Source organism: Malania oleifera, chromosome 2 (assembly GCF_029873635.1).
Source record: "Malania oleifera isolate guangnan ecotype guangnan chromosome 2, ASM2987363v1, whole genome shotgun sequence".
NCBI classification, from domain to species: domain Eukaryota; kingdom Viridiplantae; phylum Streptophyta; class Magnoliopsida; order Santalales; family Ximeniaceae; genus Malania; species Malania oleifera.
Window position 1 is genome coordinate 126756961 of NC_080418.1, and position 12880 is coordinate 126769840.

Here is a 12880-nt window from a genome sequence, read left to right on the forward strand (position 1 = left end):
AAGAGAGTTATAACGGCAACTGGAGGAGTACCAATCATATTTTCCTTGGTTGGTCATGGGTGATTTTAATGTGATTCGAACGGATACTGAAAGAATTGATGAAAATCCAAGACCACTGTTACCTATGATGGAGTTTAATGACTACTTACATCATTGTGGTCTCTTTGATTTATCAAACACAGGCTCACGAATGTCGTGGTGCAATGGCCATAAAGGGGTGGTTCATAGTTGGGCTAAGTTTGATCGTGTTCTTATTAATAATGGGTTTTCCAACCTATATGGTTCGACTCAATTCAAATATCTGAGTCGAAAATCATTAGATCATAGCCCTATGGTGGTGTATACAAATACATCTTTCTCTCGGTATGGCCCTACCCTATTTCGGTTCTTAAATATGTGGAGCTCGCATGATATGTTTTTGTCATACGTTAAAGATGTATGGATTAGGGATGACTCGGCATCAGGTCTTCTGAAACTTGCTATTCGAATTAAGAGAACTAAAGTTGCATTACGTGCATGGAATAAAAATGTCTTTGGGAGAGTGGAAGAAAATTTAAAAGCTCTTGAGGAAAGGATGGAATATCTAGAAAATCAACTACAAGCAAGTTTTTCTGAGGACGTCAAAGCTGATTACTTGACTACTAAGGTGGAGATTCAAGTGTGGGAGAAGAGGGAAGCATCTCGCTTAGGACAAATTGCGAAAAAAAATGGTTGACTGAGGGGGATCAAAACTCTAAATTCTTTCATTCAGTTATCAATAAAAAGCAGAATAAAATTCGTATAGACCGTATGGTTCTGAACAATGGGAGGATATTGGAGGGTGCGGAAGTAATTCATAATGAGGCAACTGTTTTTTTCCAGAATTTTCTTTCAAAGTCTTCAGCGGTTGAACCATGCGATCTCTCCGAGTTAATTCAAAAGCAAATTTCAGATGTTGATAATAATTTACTCTGCGCTGATCCGATAGAAGAAGAAGTTATATGAGCGGTGTTCTCTATTCCCAAAGAAAGCAGTCCAGGACCGAATGGATTTGGATCTGAATTTTATAAATTTTGCTGGGACATTATAAAAAAAGATCTCTTGGATGCGGCAATGGATTTTTTTTAGGTCACTACTTTTTCCAAGTTTTTTTCCTCTTCATTTATTGTTTTAATTCCGAAGGTTAATAATCCTTCTAGCTTTGATAAATTCTAGCCTATTAGTTTATGCTCTGTGGCTTATAAATTTTTTTCCAAGATTCTTGCTTTTAGACTAACCGAGGTTGTTGATAAGTTGGTCTCGCATAAACAAGGCGCTTTTATTCCTAGGCGAAGTATTTTTGAAAATATTACACTGGCTCAAGAAATGGTTCAATCTTTGCACAAAAAAATAGCTTGCAGTAATGTGATGATAAAACTAGATATGGCTAAGGCTTATGATAGAGTGAATTGGAATTTTCTTCTGGAGGTACTTAAGGCTTTTGGTTTCTCTGAGAGGTTTTGCAAGCTCATAAAAAATTGTGTGGAGTCTCCATGGTTTTTTGTTTTGATGAACGGAACCTTTAAGGGGTTTTTTCAATCTACAAGGGGATTCGCTATCTCCTTATTTATTCATCATAATGGAGGAGGTTTTGACAAGGTTGCTTAGGAAAAACTATGAGACTGGTCAAATTGGTAAATTTAATCATCCGATTGGGACCCCATTGGTTTCGCATTTGTTATATGCGGATGATATTCTTATTTTTGTAAATGGTGGGAAGAGGTCTATGAGAAATTTAGTTTATGCTCTTGAAAGGTATGAGAAGTGGTCGGGTCAAAAAATCAGTAAGATTATGTCAGCGTCATTCCTCTCAAAATACATCACTCCCGCTAGGAAGCGCGGTTTATTAAGAATCACAGGTTTCATGGAAGGTAAATTCCCTGTTTCATATTTGGGTGCCCCTTTGGTGTCTGGAAAATTGTCTTCCAGGACATTGGAGCCTCTTGTGGAGAAGATTAGAAAGGAAATTGTAGGGTGGAAATCTAAGTTGCTCTCGCAAGGTGGAAGATTGATTTTATTAAGACATGTGTTGTCTAGCATGCCTATTCATTTGATGTCTGTTATTAAGATTTCGCAGGTCACATAATCTCGCATTAACTCTCTTCTTTCAAATTTTTTATGGGGAGAGGTAAAAGATAAAAGGAAGATTCATTGGCACTCTTGGGGGAAAATTTGTAAACCTACCTCGGAAAGGGGTCTGGGCCTGAGAGATCTTTAGGAAGTTCAGAAATCTCTTCTCATGAAATTTACCTTCAGAATGCTCACTTCTAACAATCTGTGGGCAAATTTTTTCATAGCTAAATATTGCAGAAATAATCATTTACTAATAAGGAATGGGAGACCAAATGACTCTCGGTTTCAGAAATCAATTATGGCCACCATTCTAGAAGTTATGGTTAATGTTAAAATTTCGGTGAGATGTGGGAACTCTTCTTTTTGGTTCGACAGGTGGCTATCATCAGGCCCGTTATTTGTGAGCACTAAGGATATTTTGAACAAGAAACTATGTATTAAGGATTTCTGGCTAAATAATAATTGGAACTCGGATTTAGTGCAACAATTGGTTGGTGCTGATAAAACAAGGGAAATTTTGCAACAGGTGTCGGCGAGTAAAAGTGGGCAGGACATTTTTTCTGAAAGCCTGCCCCAGATGGTAACTTTTCTACAAAAACGGCTTGAGAGACAGTGAGGAGCAGAAGTGATAATTTTTTGTGGAATGACTAGTTTTGGCATTCTTTATTGCCCAGAATAATATCTATATATTTATGGAGAGCCTGGTTTAGATGCTTGGCTGTAGATGATAGAATTCAGACCAAAGAAATATCGATGGCTTCAGCTTGTGATTGCTGCGTTCAGAGAAGTCAGGAAAACATTGATCATATTCTTTCTTTAAAAGAAGTGGCTTCAGAGGTTTGGCGTCGAGTTAGTGTGGCATTGGGGATCCCTTTCCAACGATCTCTTTCTTGGAAAAATAAAATGGCAAATTGGTTCCACTATGCAAAAAAATCTTCTATTAAAGGTATTTTAATCGGACTGATTCCATGTTTGATTACGTGGTGCCTTTGGAATCGAAGATGTAAAGCGAGAATGGAAGGAGTTTATCAAAATGCAGATCAGATGTGGAGAAGTGTTCGATTATGGGTTAGTTTTTTTGCTGAGAGCACCATTTCTTTTCAAAAATTGAAGAAATTGTACATTAAAATTTTAAATGAGTTTCAAATTAAGCATCAGGGAGTTTGCGATAGGCCTGGAAAAATTATTTCATGAGTTAAACCTCCAGTAAGGTGGATAAAACTTAATTGTGATGGGAGTTGTAGAGGCAATCCAGGTACTTCAGGAGGTAAAGGAATTATTCGGGATTGTCATGGCATGGTAAAAGCGATTTTTTCAAGTTATTTTGGCAATGGTACGAATAATAGTGCAGAATTAAAAGCAATCAGGAAAGGAATTCGTTTTGTGTAAATGTTTGCATTATGTTAATGTGATTATTGAAAGTGACTCGCGAATTGTAGTTGATTGGCTTCGGAAAAGTAGATGTACTTTGTGGTATCTTTGAGAATTTTGGGAGGAGCTCGTGGCAGAGTTAGAAGGAGTGAATGTCATGGTGATGCATCAATATAGGGAAGGCAATAGTGCGGCTGATTTTCTTGCTAAAGAAGGAGAAATGGGAAACAATGTAATCTACGAAAAACAACACCTTCTACCACGTTATCTAAAAAGTATCCTTCAGATGGATAGGTGGGGTCTTATTTCCGTTCGTCGTTAGTTCATCTCTAGAGTTTCGTCTGGTGTATTTCGTTTTGTTTTTTGTTGTTTTTATGATTTTATCTCTTTTGTTAGTTATGTTTAATTTTGTTTGTCCTAATTTGGTTGATTGGTTTTAACTTGTAACCACGGTATTCCTCCGCCAAAAGTGAGGGTTAATAATAAATAAATGGAGGTGCCGCCCTCTTTTACCAAAAATTAAAATTAAAATTAAAAATTAAAATATTAAAATATTAAAAAATATTTAAGAAAATAAAAAAATAAAATCAGTTTTATTTGTTACTATTCTTTAGGAGCTGAACAAGTTTTATTTGTTAGGATTATAACAAATTTTTCATGCTAATTTTTAGGCACTTGGTTGTTATGCTCAACAAGTAGCAGATTTTTCTACAATTCAGTTTTTATGCTGTATAAATAAATAGTTTGTTACTCAATAAAAATTAGTCTTTTGCAGTCTCTCAATCAGCTTCTCTCATTATCCTTAGTCTTAAGTTTTTTTTAAATATCCAATATAAACACAACCTTAGGACCCTACTAGGAGTCATCGCCCAAACCGTAATAGTGAATTGGTTGAGACTCTTGTTGGAGAATGGGGGAAATAATACAATACACTTTTCCCTTCATGTGGCCAATTGTTTACTTAGTGTTGAGGCATTATAACAGATCTCACTCTTTTTACTCAATTCAACTGATAAAAAGATTACTTTGAGCAGGAAGAGTGACACTTGCTGCTACACGGAAAACATGACCATGCAGAGCAGGTTTTGGATATTTTTTATCTACCAAGTGGTCAGAGTCAGAGTCCACCAAGCTTTGGAAATTATCTCAAGTATGTCTGCTTCATAATTTCCCATCAAGAGGTCAGTAAACGAAAACTATAGGGCTTGTTTAAACAGGCCCATGAAGTCTGTATGGATATGTCTACTTACATTTGTGGTGATCATTGCTTTGGAAATTATCTCAAATATGTCTGCTTCATAATTTCCCATCGAGAGGTCTGTAAACGAAACTATAGGGATTGTTCAAACAGGCCCATGAAGTATATATGGATATGTTTACTTACATTTGTGGTGATCATTGCTTTGGAAATTAATGTCACACCACCGTCTGCATCATGCTTGCTCATCTAGCAAACCATACATTTGACCCAATAACCTGTTTTCCAAATATTGAAAATGAAAAATATAAAAATGAAGTGTTTTTGAATAGGTCAAAATGAACTTTGGCTTTCACCCTTTGTTTTCTACACCTTTTTTTTTATTTTTTCAAAAACATTAATTCTCCCTAATTCATTATTTCCTGTATAAATTTTAAAGGGTTTATATGTTAAATTAATATTGAAGTAATTGATTCTTATGAATAAATAATTATGTATTAAAAACTGTTCATTATTGTAGTGTTATAATTCAAGAAATCTTATTTTTCATTGTCACTATTAAAAAATGGGAATCCAAAGACAAGATGAAGAAAGCAGGCAGTGGCTGGACTTAGTGGATAAATTTTGCTAGGCACAGCTAATACTTGGTTCCAAGAAGCTATATATATATGGGGTCCTTCATTATAAGTTATAACACAGCATGTCATGCAAATTAAGGCACAAGTTACACAGCAAGATGCTTAAACTTGCAGTTTTCCTGTGTGTGTTGTGCCTTTTGTGCATTGCCTTCAACACTGATGCTAATAATCAGGTTGACAACCTTCATAGATTAATCATGTCAAGAAGGTCACAGAACCCGCCTCTTTCCGTTTCTTGGGCAGGACTAGATGCAGCAGAAGAGCATTTACCTGTGTTTGTCGAACCCCAAGATGGGTTGATGGAAGCTGATAGGATCGATAAGCTTCCGGGGCAACCACAAGGGGTGGATTTTCATCAGTTCTCAGGCTATGTTACAGTGGATCCTAAGGCTGGAAAAGCACTCTTCTATTATTTTGTTGAGTCCCCAAAGAACTCTTCCACTAATCCTTTGCTCCTGTGGCTCAATGGAGGTAATTATAAGCCAAAGTGACAGAAGCACGCACTAACTAGCATCTTCATTCTTCTCCTGTCATATTTTGATCACTAGAATTGATGTCCTTTAAATTGGAAACAACAAAAAAAAAAAAATAGCGCCATGAACTGAAATCAGCACAAATTCCAACTTTTTTGGCATTCACCAACTCAAATTAAATGGAGGGAGGGAGGGAGAGAGAGAGAGGAACCCACCAACCTAAAATATAACATGACATAGCACAATATTCATTATGTTCAATCATTCTTTCCAGTGTCACATAACGCAGCAGTACTTTTCAAGTTTACTTCTCCAGATTTTGACTAATTTGTAGCTTATTGGATGTCCACATTTTCTAGGCTTTCTTGCATTTCCCACCCTTTCTAGCTCTCTTCATATTTGCACTGCAACTTGACAGGAAAGATGATTGGCATTCCAGGGCCAGGATGTTCCTCTTTTGGGTTTGGAGCCATGACGGAATTAGGACCCTTCAGAGTCAATAGTGATGGCAAAACACTTTTCAGAAACAAATATTCATGGACAATGGTAAGTACGCTCATTTCGCCTCCTTGTTCATCTTTATTTTCTTCTCTTAATAATTAAAGACTAAATGGTCACACAAAAAGCTTAATAATTTTTTCCAAAGATCAAAATATATGCATATGACAGTGCCAATGTGATCTTCCTGACTCTCCGGCTGGTTGTGGGTTTCATATTTCGAAACAAAACCTTCTGATTCACCAGCGGACGGAGCATAAGCGCACTGCCAAAGAGTCCTATATTCTCTTAGTAACTGGATTCGAAAGTATCCCCAAATACAAACTAGAGAGCACTCTTCATACAGCCGGGGCCACCCGACGAGCGATGCTGGCACACTACGTGCCACTCAACCTCGCAACTTGTACACCCATTCTTCTGTGGGTTTCTCGCCAACTAATGCCTGCGGAATACAGTAATTAAGAACATTTGTGTCAATTAACCTCACTTAAGGCATTACTTGTAAGTTTTAACCAGAGTTGAACCCTTTCTTATCCTTCTTTGCATTTTCCAGCCGCTCCCAAAATTAAACCAATTCAGGCATTTACCATCAGTTTGCTATCTGGCTTGATTCTATCTTTCCCTAATTCACACACACCATCGATGCGATGGGACCCCCCCCCCTCCACACCACGACCCTCCCTTCCACTGTTTTTTTTTTCTGCAGTTTGGGCGGCCTTTGTTTGGATTCAATGTTTCAGTTAGGGGAAGGCATACTATGGTATTTTATGCTGTGTCGGACTTAATAAGATGGGGACCCGCAGCGCACACATTTGCAATTACGTATGGACACATGACATGGAACTCTGAGTGAAAACCCAACTAAATGGGCATCCATTCTGTCACTTGTTGTGGGCACTTGTGACCTTGAGCCGAATTTCAGTTCATCTACCCATCAATGTCCGAAGAGCGTTGAAGACAAAAATCTATATTTGGAACAAGAGTGTTGTTTTTTGGGTGTTGGGTTTAGTTTTTGATTGATTTAGTTACAAAAATTTATGCACCACTTTGCTCCAACTGCTCAATCATAAAAATAATGGTTTTTTTATTCAACAATTCTGGGTCTGGTATAGCTCTCTTCTGTTTATTGTTTTAAGGTGAAGGTCTATTGTGTGTTTAATTTGTTTAGGATAATATTTACCATAAGTCATTACTTCCGCAGCTCTCAAAGATAACGAGTTATCAAATTCTTCTACTAAGACACATATGAAAGGTCCTTGGTGTCTGTTATGTCCTTTGCACAAGTCGTGTATTGTAAATTATTAGCTTAAAATGTATACATGATTAACTTAGTTAGCCTGATCAACGTCATTTTGTTGATTTTGGGTCGTGAGTAAAGCATTTTGACATTTTTTTTCGTATTCCGTGTTCTTGGACTACTACATTTAGAACTCATATTTGAAGATACCTGATAGGGCTAAGCAGCTCTTTCATGCTATGAACGCTTTGGGAGAACTTTGTTGCAGGTAACATAATAATGCTTTTGACAGTTTGTACTAATAGTTTTTCGGAGTATCGTATTCGAAAAATTCGTCGCATTGGAAAAGCTTGAAGGAGATAAGGAAAGGGAAATTCATGACCCAAGATTCCACATTTTCATTTGACATATTGACCTTTGGGTATTGTGGGGTGTTGGTTGCCGGACCGGATCCAACCTGAACCGAAAGAGAAGTAATTAGAAATAATCATACAACTTATATAGAAGTTTGATGAACAAATTTGGTATTACATAACTATTGGCCCTTCGATTTGTAAATATTTTTTCATCATGTGTGGTATTAATATTTTTCATTGGATTTCTTCCTTTTTTTTGATTTCTTGCTTCATCAAAACAGGAATCTGATGATAGCCGATGATATGGGGCCTTAAAAAACCCCCCTGGATTGCACTGCGTCTGACGTAAATATCTGTTCATTATCCTTCTTATATATTGTAATGAATTGTTGGCCTTTGGGAACAAGACATTATAGTGGTTGGTGTAATGTGGATGATGGACCGGTGTACGATCTGCCTCTGATTTAAGTTAGGAGGATGTTCGCTTCGCTGGGAGGGGACCATACCAGAACACGGAAAAAAGAACCACTGATAGTACTCTGGTGTGGGGGGGTTCCCTTTGGTTAGCAAACGTACCGCCCTGGACAATAGTTTGTGTGGTCCCATTATCTCAGAATGGAAACACACCTTCGGATGCGTCCTCAAATATAAAAGGGATGATGGGTTTTTTGGGCGTCGATTAGCGGTTCACAAAAGGTTTTGTTGTTCGGTAGGTACTTGCCAAGACCAGACACCCGTTGTGTATCATTTTCCCGAGGTGTTAACTGGACCTTCCAGTGGTTTCCTTGTTCTTCGAAGGGTGGTTCCCACACATCCACAACCACCACGTCTCCTGCTACCTTCGGTGGTTGGTAACGCTCGCAGTCCCGTCGTCCCGTATGCTGTTACTGTCTAGTTCCTCTGCTGCACACTTGGTCCTGCCTACCTATTCCTTCACGTTGTACGCACCTTGACCTCTCCCATCTCAAGCGCCCGGCTGGACTGTTCGGGCTGGCTCGACCCCGCGCGGAGGCTCGGATCTGAGCGGGAATGCCCCTGGTGGGATTGTGACCCACACCCCACCCCTACGCTGACCCTCGACACAAACCCCCCCCACCACCCCACCCCCTCCCCCCCCCACCCACAACCCCCATCACACGCCTACCTGCGCGTGGCGCATGTGTCATCTCTTTTCCCCCCTTCAGCGTCTCCGTCCATGTCCACGTGCCCTATCACATACCAACCACCCTCCCCCCATCCCAAAACCACATAAAACCGCTTCCCTTTCGGATGTGTGGATCGTCTGCGTGCGCACCTCCATGTGTATTGTGGTTTTCGCGTGGGGCGAGTCCGGTCCTCATGCTAGGTGGTTTTTATACGGTGTATCGGGGCTGGGGGCGGTACTTCGGGTCTTTTGTGGTTGGTCGTCCCGCTCCTCTCGCCAGGTGTGGTTCCGTACGCGGACCGGTGCTGTTGCGTCTCGCGTTCACGCCCCCCTCCACCCACCTTTTTTAGTGTTTATTCTTTTTTTTGTCTGTTTGGTTGTTTTTTTTGGGTTGGTTTTTTTTGTGTTTTGTTTTTTGTGTGGGTTTTTTTGAGAGGGCGATGATGGGGGGTTAGAGTCTTTGTTGATCGCTTGCACATATACGTTTCTCTGTGTATTTTTTTTTCTTTCATTTCCTGTTAGTTAATGTTATTTCGAAAGCAGTTCTGTGTTCTGTTTTGCAACTGCTCGCGTTCGTGGAGTAGGAGCAAAATAGCTAAAAACCCGTAAAATAGTGGTCCTGATATGACGTGTGCGCGGGCGGCGTGTTTTTGGGTTTTGGTCATTCGGTTTGCTATTGGCTGGTCGGGTGGTCCGTGTGTGCTATTGTTCCTGTGTGTTGTTTTGATGTTTTGTTGTCTTTTGGTGGTTGTATCTTTATGATTTTTGTTTCTCACACGCGTCTAGGAATTCTGGTTCTTAATTCGCCAACATGAATATATTTGTGGCAGATCTTTCAGCGGACAGACGGTAACAAATAGCTTCCTACCCATCATCAAGGATCTAATGGCCCAAAAGTATAGGATATGGATTTACATTGGAATTAAGATCAAAAAAATTGCCATGCACATTAATCCCTGATATTGTATATATCGATGTATATATATATTATAATATTATATATATATATATACTAGTATATATATATAGACTGTGATTACGAGGGTTGAATTCACAGGGTTTAAATTGTGGCTTTTGCTGGCGTGCTTCCCATATCCCAACCCGATCGAGGCCCCTGACGAAAATAATCAAATATCATTGACGAAGATCCATAGTGATAAGAATAAAACTACTATTTGAATATATATAATTGTGTTCCTAGTCTTAAGTCGCGGACTTTTTAGACTCTTAAACACATTATTGATTTTTGTAACAAAATTTAATTTTCACGAAGAAGAAAAGCGCTACTTGAAATTAATCTAAGACATCAGCATATTTAAACTCTACTGCAGTGGGGATATGGATGCCTGGTTATTGCGTTCCGATGATCATGATACAGGTACGGTAATCCAGATATAAACAGCCTCAAACTCCCCATCGTGTTTCTTGCTTGGCGCTATTGGTATCACCAGCATACTGATCCTGGTAATGTATATAGTTAACACATCATAGGGCGGCCCTGGGTCCTTTTCTACTTACTGTTGGCTGTGCTTGTTGAAATATTTGTCAGCTAGTACCTGATATAAGTGCGTTTTATGCCTATTACATGACAAATTTAACGGACAAAGTAGCGTGTTTGAAGGACCAAAAGATTATCATTAGTAGAGAGGAGCTCAAGGACTAATATCAGCAACGCGCCTTCCCCACACCGCTCAGTCTGGGCCCCTCAAGTTTGTTAATGGTGGATGTTGTGGATTTTGATAATCTAAAATCATTGGGCTTCAATTCCCCCTTTCGCGTATCCCCTCTTGTCGATTCCGGGCCTGTCTTGATGTCCTGCCCAGCCAAAATATGTCAGACACCCATAGAGCTAGAGATGGTCCCGAGGAAGGCACAGTATGAAAGTTGACAGCTAGGTCCATGATATGAAGTATTTAGATATGTTATTGTTAACTGTTGGAAAAACCACGATTAATACTCATACTATCACTAGGATGATCGCCCCTGTCTACAACCCCTGTCACCTATACGGAGTGGTTAAGACCCAACTACGCTCGATGTGGAGACCACAATGGAGCAATTAGGTCATTCAATGAGAAATGTGGGCCTTTTTTAGCATAAGGTGTGTGTAGTCTGCGTAAGAGATTGTCGGATGGTTGGTGCTTGCTTACACAAAAAGAGCATGGCGGATATGGGGCCCACCATCAAACAGACCGCATCATCTAGGCACGAAAGAAGTGCCGTCAAGCAGTGTCATTTCCGCACTGTGGCCTTCATCCACCCATCAGTCCGATCTTTCAGAAAATGTGGAGGGGATCCAATTAGAAGTAGAACCAATTCCTATGAGCCTTATTGCAGAACGGAGTTCCCTTCGAAACGAGGAAGTCGCGTCCGTCCTATGACATCACTGTTACGCGAATAGACAAAAACGTAGAAACAGTCATGTCCTCGCATGAGCACACGCAGCAGTCGGTACGATCAGATTCCTGGTGTGGAATAAAACTCAACCACCCTTGGTCACGCAATTGACCGTGTTGGATATCTTAAGCACAAGGTCACCCCCACCACCCCACACCCCCACACAACCTCTCCCCCCTCCACACAGTCGCATGACGAGATTCTCGGCCATGATTGGCATCCTGATTACAAAAAGTTGAGTATACACAGAAACAAATCTACTACTTAACACGGCACAGGACGACAGTTAAACTTAAAGAGCAAGGACGAAAGGCGCCAATCTGAAAAATCGAAAAAGGGCACCAGGATACCTGAAATAGGACGACCAGAGTGTCTGTGCATTTTTTTTTTAACATTTGAAAGTTGAATTGAATGAAATGCACTTTCGTCTCACGCCCAGTCTTGTTTCAATATCCAATGTTGTTCATTTTCATGACACGAAGCATTACCAGAACAAGGGACTTGGAGTTAACAACCAACAAAAATAAAAAATAAAAAATAAAAAAATAACCAAATCACAAAGAAAAGGAAAAAGAGAAAAAGAATAAGAGGGCGGGTGAAAGCCTCAAAAGCTAAAGTTTTCTAGAAACCCCAATTACGAGATTACGCCTTAAAAATATGATGATTATATGTACATATCAAATGAAGGGGTGGCCTTCTTGGCAAACAAGTTTCCTAAAAAAAGAACCAAAAGCTCATGTACATTTGTTAGACCCTTTGAGCCTGAGTAGTAATAACATCTATCTCAAGAGTCATCTCCCATATAACTAGAACTGTGTTAGGTCGTTTTTCAAGGTCCAAAAATAATTACGAAACAACTGATCACCAGCTAGAAGGGACGGCAAAGCCGTAGTTTTTTTCCTACTAACAAGCGAGAAAAGAGAAAATACCCTTTGTTAGCCCGTTGAGCCTGAAATGTTCAATCATCGTGGTAACCTATCAAAAGATCACACCCCACACTAGGGCAGTTTCAAAATGGTTCATCCAAAAAAAAAGGGGGGGACCTAAAAGAAAAACAAAGTCAATGTCCCCTTATAAAAGGAAAGGCCTGAGTTTCCTGTTCAATGAAGACGAAGCATAGCAAAACGGAAAAAGAAGGAAAAGAGAGAAAGCAAAGAAAGGGACATTACTTTGTAGAGACCCGAAAATAATTATTGTAATTTAATAATATGGAGAGGAGAGAAAGAAGGATTGTAAACAGGTCTCGTCGATAGAAAATAAATGAAAGACTATATTTAGTTCTGAATTTACATCGACGAGGAGTACGCATTCGTCGACGAATGTCCTTCTGGACCGCGTCACGAGCACAGAGTACATGTTCGTTCGTGAAGGCCAGTGTATAAAATAGCTCTAAAACTTGATTTTTTTAAGCCACGAATTCACGCACAAACCCTTCCCTCTCTCTATCTCTCTATCTCTCTCCTCTCTCTCTCCTCTC

The 12880-nt window shown here is 39.5% G+C and overlaps 1 protein-coding gene across 1 annotated transcript in view; it reads left to right on the top strand.

Moving 5' to 3' along the window:
- The first annotated feature begins 5214 nt into the window (after window positions 1-5214).
- Window positions 5215-12880, top strand: part of LOC131147819 (serine carboxypeptidase 1-like) — a 14549-nt gene continuing 6883 nt past the window's right edge. The window contains exon 1 of the mRNA XM_058097410.1: window positions 5215-5769. Coding sequence (XP_057953393.1) covers window positions 5361-5769 — 409 coding nt within the window. The 5' untranslated portion in view covers window positions 5215-5360. The remainder of the gene's footprint in view (window positions 5770-12880) is intronic.